Source organism: Theropithecus gelada, chromosome 2 (assembly GCF_003255815.1).
Source record: "Theropithecus gelada isolate Dixy chromosome 2, Tgel_1.0, whole genome shotgun sequence".
In the NCBI taxonomy this organism is placed as follows: Eukaryota; Metazoa; Chordata; class Mammalia; order Primates; family Cercopithecidae; genus Theropithecus; species Theropithecus gelada.
This window is the reverse complement of record NC_037669.1, coordinates 149,499,298-149,517,375: the sequence shown is the minus strand read 5'-3', so window position 1 is coordinate 149,517,375 and position 18,078 is coordinate 149,499,298. Positions and strand designations below refer to the sequence as shown.

The 18,078-nt window shown below is 35.1% G+C and overlaps 1 protein-coding gene across 2 annotated transcripts in view; it reads left to right on the top strand.

Annotated features, from left to right (window-relative positions):
* The window catches only part of TRPC1 (transient receptor potential cation channel subfamily C member 1), an 83,307-nt gene that overhangs the window by 45,206 nt on the left and 20,023 nt on the right, over positions 1 to 18,078 (top strand). For both annotated transcript variants that reach the window (XM_025377897.1, XM_025377896.1), the window contains 3 exons: positions 7,035 to 7,166; positions 10,240 to 10,435; positions 14,300 to 14,636. In XM_025377897.1, the coding sequence (XP_025233682.1) occupies positions 7,035 to 7,166; positions 10,240 to 10,435; positions 14,300 to 14,636 (665 nt within the window). The remainder of the gene's footprint in view (positions 1 to 7,034; positions 7,167 to 10,239; positions 10,436 to 14,299; positions 14,637 to 18,078) is intronic.

Here is an 18,078-nt window from a genome sequence, read left to right as displayed (position 1 = left end):
TATTTTTTTTTTTTTTTTTTTTTTTTTTTTTTTTTTTGAGACGGAGTCTCGCTGTGTCGCCCAGGCTGGAGTGCAGTGGCGCGATCTCGGCTCACTGCAAGCTCCGCCTCCCGGGTTCACGCCATTCTCCCGCCTCAGCCTCCGAGTAGCTGGGACTACAGGCGCCCGCCACCACGCCCGGCTAGTTTTTTGTATTTTTAGTAGAGACGGAGTTTCACCATGTTAGCCAGGATGGTCTCGATCTCCTGACCTCGTGATCCACCCGCCTCGGCCTCCCAAAGTGCTGGGATTACAGGCTTGAGCCACCGCGCCCGGCCTTCACTGAATTTTTTGAGCTTTCTTTTTTAAACTGGTTTCTCTAGGGCTTGTCATATACATTGTAACTTGTCAAAGTCAGTGTTAGATTTTTTTTTTTTTTGTAGAGATGGGGTTTTGCCATGCTGCCCAGGCTGGTCTCAAACTCCTGGACTCAAGCAGTCCACCCACCAGCCTTCCAAAGTGCTAGGATTACAGGTTGTGAGCCACTGTGCCCAGCAGCTTCAGTTTTATACTAGCTTAATACCAATAACGTATAAAAATGTTACTCCTATACATCTGTATTTTCTTTCCTTTCTCATGACACTTTTGTTATATATACTATATCTATTAATATTACTAACCCAAGAAAACATTGTTATAATTGATTACCATCTCATCATTTTCTTAGCTCATTACAACTTTGGCCCCACCTACCTACTATATGCTGTTATTGGAAAATATTTACACCAAATGTAAATAGAAATATATTACATTTCTGTATGTTATAGGCCAAACATTACTTTCTGTTCTATAAATATTATTCTATATAATTGCTTTTTAAATCACTTGCTTTCAGCCTGATGAACTTGCTTTTATGTTTATTGTAAGGCAGTTCTGGTAGCAATATATCTTGTGAGTTTTTGTTTATCTAGTAAAGTTTTTATTTTTCCTTTAGTTTTGAATATTCACTTTGCTGGATTTAGGATTTATGATTAACAATTTTTAAATTTCTTTGAGTACTTTGAATATGTTATCTCACTGCCTTCTGGCATCTGTTTCTACTGAGAAGTCAGCTGTTAATAATATTTGGGTTCCCTTGTAAGTGACCTGATAATTTTCTCTTGTTGTTTCCAAGATTTTGTCTTTGACTTTCAGCATTTTTACTATGATGTTTCTGTTTGTGGGTCTCTGCATTTATCCTACTTGGAGTTTTTTGAGCTTCCTGGATGTGTTCATTGTTTTTCAAGATATTTGGGAAGTTGTTAGCTATTATTTCTTTGAATATTTTTCTTTTCCTTTTTCTTTTCTTCGTATGGCACTTCCATTATGAGTATGTTGGTATGCTTAATGGTATTCTGCATCTCTCTTAGGCTCTGTTCATTTTTCTTAATTATTTCTTCTCTTTGTTCTTCAGCTTGCATAATCTGTATATCTTCAAGTTTGCTAATTCTTTCTTCTGCCAGTTCGCAGCTACTGTTGAGCCCTGTGTTAGTTTTCTGGGGCTCCCATAATGAGGTACCACAAAGTAGCTTAAAAAACAAATTTTGTGGCTGGGTGCCGTGGCTCACTCTTGTAATCCCAGCACTTCTGGAGGCTAAGGCAGGTGAATCATCTGAGTTCAGGAGTTCGAGACCAGCCTGGCCAATATGGTGAAACTAAAAATACAAAAAAGTTAGCCGGGCATGGTGGCGTACACCTGTAGTCCCAGCTACTCAGGAGGCTGAGGCAGGAGAATCGCTTGAACCCAGGAGGTGGAGGCTGCAGTGAGCTGAGATCGTGCCACTGTACTCCAGCCTGGGTGACAGAGACTCCATCTCAAAAAAAAAAAAAAAAGACAAATTTTGTTTTCTTTTGTTTTACAGTTTGGGAACCTAGAAGTCAGAAATGAAGATATTGGCAAGGTTGATCTTATGAGGGTTATGAAGGAAGGATCTGTTCTAGGCCTCTCTCCTTTGTTGTAGTTGGCTGTCTTCATGTTCACATGACATGCTCCCTGTTTGCGTGCCTGTCTCCACATTTCCCTCTTTTATAAAGACACTAGTCATATTAGATTTAGACCTACCTTGATGTTCTCATTGTATCTTAATTTCCTTTTTAAAGACTCCATCTCCAAATAAAGTTATATTTTGATGTACTGGTAGACAGAACTTCAGATGAAATTTGGAGGGATACAATTCAACCCATAGCAAGCCTCTCTAGTGAATTTCTAATTTCAGTCATTGTACTTTTTAATTCCATAATTTCCATTGTATTCTTTTTTTTTTTTTTTTTTTTTTTTGAGATGGAGTCTTGCTCTGTCGCCCATGCTGGAGTGCGGTGGCGCAATCTTAGCTCACGGCAACCTTCATCTCCCAGGTTCAAGCAATTCTCCTGTCCCAGGGAAAAAAAAAATCTGCCTGCAGAGTAACCAGATGTCAGATTTAAGAGAAAAAGATTTCAAACTAGCCATTATAAATATGCTCACAGTACTAAAAGGACAGCATGATTGCGGAAGTAAAGCAGGGTAAGAGGACAATGTCACATCAAATGGAGAATATCCATAAAGGGAGAAATAATGAAAAGGAACACAGGCCGGGTGCAGTGGCTCATGCCTGTATCCCAGCATCCTGACATCTGGTCACTCTGCAGGCAGCTTTTTTTTTTTTTCCTTCCTGGGGTATGGGTCATACTTTTCCATTTCTTTGCATGTCCCTTAATTTTTTTGTTGGAAACGGGGCATTCTAGATAATATGGCAGCAACTCTGTGTGCTAGTCCCCACCCACCCTCTTTCCTGGGGCTTGTTATTATTATTTACTTGTTTAGTTTTTTAGTGATGGATTGGATTGTTTTAATGAAGTCTGTCCCCGCCCCCATCTCCCCCATAGTGGTAAACCTCTAATGTTGCTCCTCAGGGAGGCACCTTTTTCTTGAACATCTAGTATTTCTTTGTTTGAAAACTGGACAGTTTCATGTGTATTACAGCAACTCTGCATACTTTTTTCCTGTTTTGTTGTTTATTTATATATATATATATATATTTTTTTTTTAGACGGAGTCTTGCTCTGTCACCCAGGCTGGAGTGCAGTGGCGCGATCTCAGCTCACTGCAAGATCCGCATCCTGGGTTCACGCCATTCTCCTGCCTCAGCCTCCTGAGTAGCTGGGACTACAGGCGCCCGCCACCACACCAGCTAATTTTTTCTTTTTTTTTTTTTTGTATTTTTAGTAAAGATGGGATTTCACTATGGTCTCGATCTCCCGACCTCGTGATCCGCCCGCCTCGTCCTCCCAAAGTGCTGGGATTACAGGCGTGAGCCACCGCCCCTGGCCTGGCCTGTTTTTTATATTTTTTACATTACTTGCCTAGCCTACAGAATTTGTCTCCTTGTGGTGTACACTTATTGATGTCTGTGCTTTGTGTTTTATTCTCATTTTCATTTTTTAGGTTTGATTCCTAAGGACTCTTTTAGCGTCTACATATGTCAGCCAAATAATTGGGCTGAGGTTGTGCTAATAATGCACCTTGGGCCCATAAAGTTTCTACTGTCTGCTGATCAATCTGTGGGTTAGTTAGGGAATGCATTTGAAGTTGTGGGCATTTATTAATTTTTCCTTGGTCTTTTCTTTTTACCAACGCTCTGATGTTCTCCACACGTATGTAATTTTCTAGTCAGCCAGGAATTTGTGGAGACCTTATGTGAATCCATTTATAGCTTTCTTATTTCCAGGTTCTCCCTGTTAAGTTTCTGGTTGGTCCACTGCTTGCCTCAGCTTGGTTTGCAGCCTCAGTCTTGCAAAACTGCAGGTTTTCTCTGTCCATGTTCACCAAGTTCATTACTTTCAGCCAGTAGGTTTACAGGCTTTTGCCTCTCATTGAATTGATTTTGTCACCCTGGCATAAAACTACAAGTATACCAGCTACAAGCTGGCAAAACTACAAACCTCACTGACTGAACTGGGGGCAGGGGTGATGGAGGCAGTTCTAGGCAAGGCCATTCCTGCCTGAAACACTGGCAGTTTTTCAACAATCAACAATTCTCAATAAACAGTTTCCAGTGGCCTGAAGTGGTTGATCTTTTTGGATAATTTTGTTCAGTTTTATGTATTTTTTTTTGTGGAGGGTAATTACTGACCTCTTCATACTGTTATTATTTTAATGGTGTTTTGAGTACCAAAATTGATAGATTTTATGAAGAAGTGGCTTCATTATTTGTCAGATTATATCTAAATGCTTTCCACACAATGGTGCTTCATTATAGTGTGAAACAAATGATTACCAATCTTTTCATTCCACCATTATTGGAAGTTACTCTTGCTGTGCATTTTGTGATTAATCCTTACTGTATTTTGAGACATGATAAAGTAGGTTAATACAAAAGTCTGTTTTTGAAACAGTGTGATAAAATTAATTAATGTAGACATATTGTTGGAAACAGAAGGATAAGTTGCATAATTACATATTATTTTTTTTCTCAGTTTTTTGACAGTATAGTATAGGCAAATACCTCTTCAGAAATCCTTACTTAATATACTTATTAATTGAATAAGTAGATCACAACTGAATTTCATAAATATTGTTTTCTTAAAAATGTATTATATGGGATTACTTTTGTATCTAAGTAAGACATTAAACCTATAAGCTAAATAAGGAATATATCAATAAATTTGTTTAAATGAAGATTTGGAATTTCCATATAGAAAAATTCATTACAACAAAGTAGAAAGATAAACAATAAACTAGATTAAAAGTATTTAAGTCACCTGTAATCCTAGCACTTTGGGAGGCCGAGGTGGGTGGATCACTTGAGCCTAGGAGTTGGAGACCAGCCTGGGCAATATGGCGAAACTCCGTCTCTACTAAAAATACAAAACTTAGCCAGGTGTGGTGGCACACACCTGTAATCGCAGCTACTCAGGAGGCTGAGGCAGGAGAATTGCTTGAACCCAGGAAGCAGAGGATGCAGTGAGCGAAGATTGCACCACTGCACTCCAGCCTGGGTAACTGAGTGAGAGTCTGTCTCAAAAAAAAAAAAAGAAAGAAAGAAAAGTATTTGAATCACTTTTGATTGGACAGTGGGCTAATTTCTTTGATAATGAAGAGATCTTAGAAATTGACTAAAAGAAAGATAAATAATCATTACAAAAAATGGGCCAAAGAATATGAACTGGCAAGTTACAGAGGAAGAAGTATAAATGAGTATTACACATGAAAAGATGCTCAGGCATCTAAATAAATTCATTTTAAACCACCTACAAAAATTATATTTTCTGTTAGATTGAAATAGTATACCCAGTATTAATGAAGCTGTTGAAGAAAATGAGCTCTCCTTGTTATTACTGCTTTGGAAACATCTATTAGAATTTAAAATACAAATGCCATATTCCCCAGAAATTGAAAGTGCACAAAAGATATGCAAACTGAAGCATATTCATTGCTGCATTTTTTATAGCAGAAAAAATGTAGAAGCAATCTAAATGTTCATTAATGGAGAGCTTATAGACCTCCGTCCAGTTGTATGAGATGAATCTGTATGTGGTGACATAGAAAGAGGTTCATTATATGTTACATTTTTTAAAAAGCAAGCTGTTCCTTTATTGTGTCTGATTATGTTCATGTATAGATAGAAACTATCAAGAAGGACATGCACAATTCTATGTAAAATGACTAGTTTTGAGGATTGCAGTTGGGAGGTGATGGGAGGACAAGGATTAGGGAGTATCGTGTTTCCAAATTGCTTACCTCATGTTTTATAATAAGCATGTATTTAAATTTATATTAAAAGAAAAATATGCATTATATAATATCTACCAAATTTGTAAATTAAGAATTATATTTATAAATGAACTATAGCAAAATTTTTCTGGTTTGTTTTCTATTTAGGTATGGAAATATGAATATTTATAGATGGCAAAGGGAGTGCTTTTTACATTAGAAACTGCATAAGGAAATGATTTCACTCTTAAGATTTGAAACATCTTTCAAACTCATAACCTGAATGAATGAACAATGTATTACATAGATTGAGCATATTAAAGTATTTTTATGGTCTGGGCGCGGTGGCTTACACCTGTAATCCCAGCACTTTGGGAGGCTGAGGTGGGCGGATCACGAGGTCAGGAGATCGAGACCATCCTGGCCAACATGGTGAAACCTCGTCTCTACTAAAACTACAAAAATTAGCTGGGCGTTGTGGTGCATGCCTGTAATTCCAGCTACTCGGGAGGCTGAGGCAGGAGAATCGCTTGGACCAGGGAGTCTGAGGTTGCAGTGAGCCGAGATCGCGCCATTGCACTCCAGTCAGGTGACTGGAGTGAGACTCCATCTCAAAAAAAAAAAGTTTTTATTATTGAGAAAGAAAAAATTTATTAGTCATCAAATCCATATCATATTAAAAAATTATGTTATTAGCATATTTTATTTAAAGTTATATTGGGTTCAAACCAGGCACAGTGGCTCACACCTGTAATCCCAGCACTTTGGTAGCCCAAGATGGGAGGATTACTTGAGGCCAGGAGCTTGAGACTAGCCTGGGCAACATAGCATGACCCTGTCGCTATAAAATTTTTAAACATTAGCCTGGTGTAGTGGCATGCACCTGTAATCACAAGGCTGAAGTGGAAGGATCCCTTGACCCAGGTGTTCGAGGCTACAGCAAGCTGTGATCACTCCACTGCACTCTGGCCTGGGTGACAGAGCGAGACCCTGTCTTTTAAATAAAAAAAAAGTTGGTCCAGAAATATGAATTTAATTAAATTGAATTAAACAAAAATCTTTATACCAAAGGCATTCTGAATCTATGAAAAGAGACAGTAAAACAATTTTCTAAAAAGCAATAGATAGCGAGGTTTTTCAATATTTATATCTCAAAATATTTGTTTTAAGTCTTTTTATGGAGGTTATCTTGTAATAAATAAATCTGTAGTTTTTCTTTTAATTTTATAATATTTTAAGTATGCATTTATGAAAATTATAGATTAGAATACTAATTATCTGTGTATAAGTTTATTTTACATTATGGAATCCAATTTTATCACAGGTTTCGTCTCGATATATATCGATGTTTGGCCAGTCCGGCTCTAATAATGTTAACAGAGGAGGATCCAATTCTGAGAGCATTTGAACTTAGTGCTGATTTAAAAGAACTAAGTCTTGTGGAGGTGGAATTCAGGTGGGAATGAATGCAAATTGTAAATTATATAATGTCTTTTTTTTCAAATCTTCAACCTTAGTTTCTTCATTACCCAAATTATGATTTGTATATATTTACATTTGATCCAAGAACACTACACCTTGTTGCCACTTTCCCTCAAAGGAACAGACCCTGGTGCTACTTAAGTCATTCCTTCCCCATCTGCCGTCTGCCACGTTATAACCACCCTTACTCTCTTCCCCACTTTTCAACCTAACCGAAGGCATTGTAGAGCCATGTGAAATACAGTAGGAGTTATAGCCTAAAGCAGGAGCAAATTTATTCGTAGTTGCTCTCTCTCTCACACATCTCCTCATTCTCCGATTCTATAATCATCCTTGAGTAATGATCCTTCAGATCTTTCAAAAGCACATGGAATGCTTTCTGTATGTCAAGGACATTCCACACACACAGACATAGTCCCTTTTCACTATTTGCTCAGATTTTCTGGTAAGATAAATATATATGTAATACATGTAAACATAAAAATAAAATACAACTAATTAAGAGGGATAAACACCCAGTCTGAGTTCTCTTCTGAAATGAAGATTAAATGTAATTTTGGTACTTGGCATACCAAGGAAGCACTCCTATTATTTTCCTTTTAGGGTGGTAAGTTGAAGAAAAAAAAAAAAAAGACTTTGTAATAGCAGCCTATGAAACTACTAATTTAAACATTTTTTTAAAAAAATCCTTAGAAAACTACTTTTATTAATAGTGGAGTTGAGAGAAAGTGTTGAGATTTTCCTTTATGGAAAAGTATCCCTGTTGCCCTCTAAAGAAGGAGGAATTGATTGCGATTTTTTACCAGCCCCTGTTGCAGGGTTTCTACTGGGGATCTATAACTATTACTACCTTTTCTTTCCTATAGAGCTGCTATTAGAGTCCCATGTGTTGTGTGACACTCTTTCAGTGACTTGACAAAATTGGGAAAGTTCAAACTTCTTCCTGGAAGGGCAGTAAGAAACTTGGAGTTTTCTTTAGCTTTAACAGCAGTACTTAATGTGTTCTTCATAGACCTGAGTTCCAGAAACTGAAAAAAGACTTGTTTGTGTTTTCAAGTTTGGAACTACTGTCTTGTAACTTGGATAATTTAAATTTTGTTTAAACTTGATATGACATAAAGTATGTACTTTACTTTGATGAACACACAAAACATGGTTCAAATGTAACTTGTTGCTACTTTTAACTTTATTAGCACATGAGGCTGTTAAATTATTCTGTTTATGAAGAACGACTGTTAAATTATTCTGTTTAAATATGAAGAACTTCCTATTATAACCTCATAATTTGAGTCTGAGTTATATAAAATAAAACTTATTCAACTCCTTTCAAACAGGATTTGAAGAAACTGCTGTGATTATATAATCATAACATAATAAAGCTAGATTTAGAAGTGATCATAGAACCCATTTACTTCAATCCAGTGTTTTATAGACAGTGGAAGAGATTTATAAAGGCTAGATTTTTACTAATAGCAGCATCTAATTAGGAATAGAGTTAAAACTGAAAGTAGGAACAAAGTTATAACTAGAATATAGGAATCCTTGCTTCTGGTTTTCTGTATTTCCATCTAAACTATACGGCCACTTATTTGTCTTCAGTAATGTGTTAGAAATGGATTAGATTAATAAGATGTATAAATTTCACTTTTGAATCTCGTAGTCCATCAAATGTTTATCCAAATATGGAATATTTTTGTAATAATATATACTTTTGATAAACGTTCCCATCTGCAGTTAGATTCCTAAATCAAGAAGCAGGGAGTGCCGCATTTGTTAAATAAATCCAATTATTTATTCTCAGGAGTTTTGACTACATAGAAAGTATAAAGGATGAGAGAAGTTAAGGCAAAGAAGTTTTTATTCTTAAGTTATAATTTTTATATAGCCAGTTCATGGAAAACCCCATTATATAGAAAGACTAACCAGTGGGAAATCTTCCTGTTTCCCTTTCCTTTCTGTTTGGGAAAAAACTGAATAAAAACATTATTTTCTGAAGCCCAACCTCAAGACCATGGCTCATAATTATTTATTTCTGACTTCATTCCTAAGTTATTATTAAGCTTAGACATAAAGTTAATGTAATTGATTTTTTTTTTTTTTTTTTTTGAGACCCAGGCTGGAGTGCAGTGGCACCATTTTGGCTCACTGCAACCTCCCCCTCCTGGGTTCAAGCAGTTCTCCCAGCCTCAGCCTCCTGAGTAGCTGGGATTACAGGCGCCTGCCACCATGCCTAATTTTTGTATTTTTTAGTAGAGACAGGGTTTTGCCATGTTGACCAGGCTGGTCTTGAACTCCTGACCTCAGGTAATCCACTCGCCTTGGCCTCCCAAAATGCTGGCATTACAGGCGTAAGCCAACACACCGAGCTGTAATTGATATTTTTTAAAAGAATTATATATTAAAACTTCTTCATTTCCCACAAATTAGTTCAGGCCTGCCTTTAATAAGCAGTTCAAACCCAAGATTCAAGGAATAGGGATTCTGAAAGAGAGTTTTTTGTTAGGCGCATTTTAATATCTTTCTAATTTGAATTTCACTCAAATGAGAACTTTATGAATCAAAATGCTATTTTAATATTAGAAGTAACAAACATATTGTAGACGACTATTATTGAAAAAGCTCTAGTTAAAAATTTTATGATAATGATTGGATAGCATTAAGATATTATGTCTATCGTTAAGGTGAGTAATATAAAAGGAAGTTTTAGCCAAGCTTACAGAGAATAAGGGAAAATCAGTTAAGTGAAGAACTGGTTGATAAACATTATTAGAATTTTTAGGAATAACATCAGTATATATAAATGAAAACTGTGCTCATCTAAGACTATTAGTATGAACACAAGGAACATAATTGTGTTATGGTTTTCCCCAAAGCTGTGGAAAATTCGTGCACCAGTAGTTTCCTTTGATTATCCACAGAAAATGACTTCAGATTTTGTATAACACTGTCAGAATTAAAATGTTGCTGAGTAAAAACGTTTTTAGTGAATATAGCTTAATTAGAAGATGGAAATGACATTTCTGATAATAGAATGCTGCATTTTGTAGGAATGATTATGAGGAACTAGCTCGGCAATGTAAAATGTTTGCTAAGGATTTACTTGCGCAAGCCCGGAATTCCCGTGAATTGGAAGTTATTCTAAACCATACATCTAGTGACGAGCCTCTTGACAAACGGGGATTATTAGAAGAAAGAATGAATTTAAGTCGTCTAAAACTTGCTATCAAATATAACCAAAAAGAGGTATGAGGCTTTCTGTAACATATTTAAATTATTTTCTCTACAGTAGTCTAGTGGCTCAGAGCAAAGGCTTTGGAGCAACTCATCTGGGTTGAGATCCTAGTTCTGCTTCCTAAAAATTGTGTCTTGGGATAGTTATTGAATCTATCTGAGCTTTTGTTTTAATTAATTAAGAATATATACTAAAGGGTTTAGCTAAAGAATATATACTAAGAATATATACTAAGAATAAAGAATATATACTAAGAATATATACTAGAATATATACTAAAGAATATATACTAAGAATATATACTAAGAATAAAGAATATATACTAAGAATATATACTAAAGGGTTTAATTAAGAATATATACTAAAGGGAATATATACTAAAAGGGTTTAGCACAGTATTAGCATTAAGCAAGTATGCAATAAATGGTAGTTTTTATTATTTTTAGTAATATTGATTTATAACATGGATGTTGATTTAATGTTTTTGCTAAATAGTTGCTACACAGGTAAGATCCTTTGTAGTAGGTACAAACTTTATAGTGAAGTTTCCATCTTGTGTTTTGTCTGTCATAGGTTTGTTTTCATTGATCTGGTTATAAATAGCCCCTTCTATAGTAATAGTGATTTCTATTTAAAAATAAAGTATCAGATATTATATTTCCTGATTCTTCTTATTTATAATTCATTGTGAAACTCAAAAGTGGAGAGGTACATGATATGATAACTAAGTTAAATCTGACTTTTCTGGCATCATCCCTTTCTGTTAAGAGAAATGCCCATTTCTACTCCCCATGCATACATATACATGTGATCCAGGAACTTGAATCAGGAAGATATGCATTTTAAATTTCATTTTTGAGATAATTAACTAAACAGTGAGATTCATATGTAGATAATAACAATATATAATTGATAGTATGAGATGTTGGTAAATGGTATTTATTAGGTATTCTAAGACTATTTTCATTATTAATATAGATGTTTAAATAAAACTTGCTTATCAAATTTATATTATTACAAAAATGGGGCCTGAAATATATAATGATAGAAGGCCAGATACAGGACCTTTGGTGCTAAGGGCAGAATTTTTTCTTATCTTAGTTAAAAATTTGAGCCTCACAAAGCTATTAGGAAATTGATGGAGGAATTGATGAAGGATGTTTATAAGTTAATATATTTGCTTCTGTGTTCCACAACCTAAAAGGGACATGAAGTACTAGAAAATGATATAATAAGGGGATTACAAGGTATAAAATCAATTAAAGTGATTTAAAAAAAAGAACCTCAAAGAAAGGTGTAAAGAACTAAAATTATCCTGGTTAGGAAAAAAAATCTAAGAGGCAATTTTCTAATGATAGCTATATCCCTGAAGGACTCACAGAGTGGAGTCAAAATAGAACCAAATGTACCGTTTTAAAGAAGATGAAAGAAAAGACAGGAAGTAACAGTAATATTTGTGAGTTGAAAGGAAGATATTTTGCTATTTTAAAGATGAATGAAAATGTAAAATAATTTTTAAAACTAGATTTCTAAATATGATCAATTGGGAAGATATTTTCTCAAATAGTTGGTAAGCTTTGTCTAGGTTATCAATCTTGAATAGCAAACGACCCTGAAACTTAGTGGCATAAAACACTTCACAGTTATTTTATAATAATTTCATAATCATTTTATTCTGCTCGTGGATTCTTAGGTCAGGAATTAGGAAAGGGCATGGCAATCATGATTTGTCTCTGTTTCTCCGTGTCTGAGAATTCAGCTGGAGATAAATGACAGGGCTATCATCAGCTGGAGGCTTCTCCGCTCACATGTCTGGTGTCTGAGCAGCAGCTGAGGCCTCAGGAACAGAGAGCTCTGAGTGGTCTGGGTGCTCAGATGGGTGAGTCCACAGAAGGTGGGGCTCCTCAGAACTCACAGCAGGAACCAAGGAGAGGCATGGCCATCACAGTGGGCACTTTGAGGATGTGATCTGAGAAGCCCCTGCGGGCTGACTGGGGTGCATACATATGACCTCTGTATGTAGCCTGGGCTTCCTCACAGCATGGTGGCTTCAGAGTGGCTTTTTACATGGCAGTTCATGGCTCCAAGAGCAGGTGTTCCAGTGAGCAAGGTGGAAGATGCATGGCCTTTTAGGACCTACCTTCAGAAGTCACATAGCATCACCTCTGTTAGAATCTACTAGTTAAATCTATCACAAGCCTGTTGAATTGAAGAGTAGGAAATTTTGACCTCCCCCTCCCCCACCTCGATGATGGAAAGAAAGCGTGTCCATCTTTTACTGCAGACTTAGAACATTTCTAGTTAAACTTTTTATTCCAAATACATAGTTAACATTACTGTGAATTAAATCATCATTGTATAGAGGCATAGCAAGGACAGTAACCAGTCCTGAGATTGCTTTGATATTTGGAGGAAAGGTGAAACTACTGAATTTGAGATGTTACTAAACCTAGTCATTGGTGAGAGGAAAATCTGTTTCTCTCCCAACATTTCACCTTGAGGGACAAATTAAGATTTTCCAAGAACATTGGAATCTGAGCAGAAGAGTAAAGAATGAAGTAAGACTTAATTGCCAAAATTAAGTATTTGCATATAACATACACACATCTTCCCATATACTTTAAAGTGTCTTTCAATCGCTTATAACACCTAATACAGTGCCTACACCTCATTTCATTCATTCAACATAGTACTTGCTGTGAAGAATATTCAAGTTTTGCTTATTTGGAACTTTGTGGATTTTTTCTTCCAAATATTGTTGATCCATGGTTGGTTTAATCCACAGAGGTAGGACCCACAGATACAGAGGGCCAACTGTATAGTATATTAGAAATTTTCTTGAAAGCACAATAAACAACAAAACTCTATCCAATTCTTTTTTTCACTACAGTGTTAATTCTACAAATTATATTCTATTTTGGGATAAATCATTTTAAAACAGAAGGTTGACCAAATATTATTGTGGATTACCTGAATAATATCATTTTATAATAATTTCAAACCTGATCACATGATTATATACAGAATTATCAGGACCCTTAAGTTATACTTCACAACATGAGCATTATATTGGAAAAATATTGCCTATGAAATTTGTCAACTAAGAGGATTTGTAAACTTTGGTAAATTAGTTTCTGTACCTGAACTAAGATTTTTCTCATATTTGGGAATAGTTTTTCCTTTTCTTCTCACATGAAATTCAGTTTTAAGCAGGCTTAAGAGTGTCTTTAATACCTTTTAAGAAATCCGCAGTGTTTCCTTGGAGCAAAAATAGGTCTAATATTTAGCTTTTTATTGTTTTTGCTATCTTGACATCTTGGCTTCTTGTAACTAAACTCAATAGTTTCTTTACACTGAAGATGTCCAACATTAGTTAGTAGTATCTTTTTCTATGGATTGTGCATGCTAACTTTGAAATTTCATAAATATTATTATAAGAGGTTTTAGATATTAAACATGACAAAATGGCTAAGTAGGCTAATAATAGTTAATACTTAAAGAGTGCATGCTATGAAACAGGCACTATTCTAAGGGCTTTACCTTTAATCTTCATAACTTTATGAGTAGATACTATTATTATTCCCGTTTTACAGATGGGGAAGTTGATGCTTAAAGAAATTTAAAAACTTGGTAAAGGTCATTTACCAAGTAGCAGAGCCCAGATTTGAATCTAGGTAATCTGGCTCCATAGTCTGTCTTCTTAACTTCTACATGCTTTTATTACTTGTTAGAAAAAGGGAAAAAACAAAACTATGTTCAATGTATAGAACTGATTTGTAAACTCTTATTCAGTAAACTTTGAATATCAACCAATCAGTATTTAAAGGTTTCCTTTTACTTTTTTTCTTTTTAATGTGTGTGTATGTCCTTTTCAGTTTGTCTCCCAGTCTAACTGCCAGCAGTTCCTGAACACTGTTTGGTTTGGACAGATGTCAGGTTACCGACGCAAGCCCACCTGTAAGAAGATAATGACTGTTTTGACAGTAGGCATCTTTTGGCCAGTTTTGTCACTTTGTTATTTGATAGCTCCCAAGTCTCAGTTTGGCAGAATCATTCACACACCTTTTATGAAATTTATCATTCATGGAGCATCATATTTCACATTTCTGCTGTTGCTTAATCTATACTCTCTTGTCTACAATGAGGATAAGAAAAATACAATGGGGCCAGCCCTTGAAAGAATAGACTATCTTCTTATACTGTGGATTATTGGTAAGTATCAAGTTAGTTTGAAAGGTTTTGTCTTTATTTAGCCCACTAATTCTTTCTTGCTTGATGGCATTGTGAATATTGAGTTCAATTTACAATTTCACAGTGTTCACACCACAAGAATTTGAATACTTCCATGATCACTGAAGACTTAACTAACATGTCTGTAAAGATAAATGTTCCTGAACTTGATAAGGAAGCATATCTCTTATTTAATATTTCTTAAATACATGGAATTTTAAAATTATTTATTCTCAGACTCTACAGTTATTCATGATTGTAAAACAGAAAAACAGCTTTAACACATGAATGCTTTTTTGGTGTAAGAATATGAAGTTTTCTTAGGTATTTTGAAACTATACTGTTCTGCATTTTGAAAGTTAACTATTCTATTTCATTTATAACATTAGTTTTCATTTTAAGAACCTATGATCTTTTTGGTTTTTGTTTTGTTTTGTTTGAGACAGTCTCACTCTGTCGCCCAGGCTGGAGTGCAATGGCACGGTCTTGGCTTACTGCAGCCTCCGCCTCCCAGGTTCAAGCAATTCTCCTGCCTTAGCCTCCTGAGTAGCTGGGATTACAGGTGCTTGCCACCACACTTGGCTAATTTTTGTATTTTTAGTAGAGATGGGGCGTCACTACGTTGGCCAGCCTGGTCTCGAACTTCTGACCTCGTGCTCCCCCCACCTCAGCCTCTCAAAGTGCTGAGATTATAGGCATGAGCCACCGTGCCCAGCCTACAACCTATGAACTTTTGCAGATACATCTTGCTTTATCTCTATTTTGGAAACATTATTTAATTTAGATTTAAAGGAGTCCCTGGTGACTCATTCCATAAATCATTTCTTTGTAGTGATAGCCAGATCTCTTCAGAAATGATAGTTTTTAAAAAAGTATAAGACATTTTATTTCTGAAAATTATTTTTATAAGTATTACACTATATAATAAATATCTTAAATCACCTTCTACAGTTTTCACTCATCTTGCCCTCTGTGTGTCAGGGTGCGTGTGGAGAGTTGAGGTAGAATCACATTATCTGTTTATGGTATTTTAAAGACACTTTCTTTATTTCCATCTGTATCTTCTAACTTGTTTTTAACCTCAGCACTTCCCATCTGTCCATCTACTATTTGCTATAGAGTAAAAGGGTATTAAAATTTAGTCTTATATATGGCACAAAGTATTGATCATATTTATCTTTTGATTAATACATTCCTGATTGTTTCAATTATTTAATACTTTGATAAGTTATTTCACAATGTTCAATTTTAGTTCTTCTTTAGCTATACAAATACTTTTTATATTTTAGAATGTTTATTTGAAAATCAGTTACTTTCAGGTAACTTGATTGTAATTAGAGTTTCGCTTTTAACAGTATTCAATCCATGATGCATTAATGTTTAAAATTAGGTAAAAATAATATACATCTAAACTCTAGGTTAAAGAGAATTAAATAATTCCTTCTTGTTAATATTTTTATTTCCTGTAGTTTTGCTCTTATCTAAAAGTTAATATTTTAATTTAGGAAATAATTTAAACTTTATCATATATGGTTTTATATTGGATTGTGGGACTCTTTTCAATGTGAAATATGTTTGTATTGCTATTTGAGTAGTTAAAAAATTCCTGGAAGTATTTTACACATTAGTTTGAAGAGAATTGCTAAGAAGCACTTTCCCTATATTCATTTAAACTGTTTGATTGTTATATATTCCTTAGTCTTAAACAGATGAAATTTTATAACATTTATCTCTATAACCTATTGTTTAGTAGTAAGAAAGAATATTTTCTGTGTTTTGTTGTATTCAGCTTACCCAAGTCTGTATAAGAATCAAGTTAAAGTTTGTGTGTCTTAGCAATGAGTAAAAACTCACCGAACTAAAATAGTCATACCACTCTTTGAATAGCATAAATATTACTACTGTCCCCAATTTTCATAATAATAGTAAAACTATGGTTCTTCCCTTTTAAGAATGATGATGCTGTTTTCAATGATATTACATGTATACAAACATGTACCCCCTTACACACATAATATGATGAATTTTCTAACCATATTCTACCTCACTAGAAGAATGCATGTGCATTAAGCCAGTAAAATTCCTGGAAGTATTTTACTTTCCTCAGCACAGCTTCTGCTTTGAAACAGTTTGATCTCAATAAGCCTTGCCAAGGAAGTCTTCTTAAGCCTTTTATGTAATTAGGTCACTCTGGGCTTTTTTTCAGTATATAGATCCAAACCTGCTCTAAGAGAGCATGGAGGAGTATTTTGCTTGCTTGCCTAAAGTCATTGCTTAGTTCAACTTATTATTTCAAACAATGAACACAGTGACTTTTTAATTCATCATGACCAATTTTTGTATATTTGTTTTGTTTGCTTTCATTAGCTTTTCAGAAAAAAAGTAGGGTTAGGTTATAGTACGTAAAAAGAGAATAATTTGTTGAGGAATGCACAGAATATTAGTGGTATCCTTTTACTTAATTTTTGCTATTAAACATAATAGAATGGCTATTATAAAAATGTATTTTTTTAATGTCATGTACCTACTTTGTCTAAGCACAGGCAAAAGCAGATACGACCCCTACACTCATGGAGCTTATGATCTAATAAAAGCCAAATAAAACCATCAAAAACTTGACTTGAAAATCATACAGATAAATGAAAAATCAAAAATAGATTAAGTGCTATTGATTAAAGGTCATAGTGTTAGGAGAGCAAGCATATTATAGGGGCATTTGCCCTAGTCAGGGAGGTGGGGAAAAACACTTTGAGGAAGTAATAAGTGAGCTAAGATCTAAAAGATAAACTAGTTCAACCATTATGGAAAACAGTATGGCGATTCCTCAAGGATCTAGAACTAGATGTACCATATGACCCAGCCATCCCATTACTGGGTATATACCCAAAGGATTATAAATTATGCTGCTATAAAGACACATGCACACGTATGTTTATTGCAGCACTATTCACAATAGCAAAGACTTGGAATCAACCCAAATGTCCATCAGTGACAGATTGGATTAAGAAAATGTGGCATATATACACCATGGAATACTATGCAGCCATGAAAAAGGATGACTTTGTGTCCTTTGTAGGGACATGGATGCAGCTGGAATCCATCATTCTTAGCAAACTATCACAAGAACAGAAAACCAAACACCGCATGTTCTCACTCATAGGTGGGAACTGAACAATGAGATCACTTGGACTCGGGAAGGGGAACATCACACACCGGGGCCTATCATGGGGAGGGGGGCGGGGGGAGGGATTGCATTGGGAGTTATACCTGATGTAAATGACGAGTTGATGGGTGCAGCACACCAACAAGGCACAAGTATACATATGTAACAAACCTGCACGTTATGCACATGTACCCTACAACTTACAGTATAATAATAATAAATAAATTTAAAAAAAAAAAAAAAAAAAAAAAAAAAAAAAAA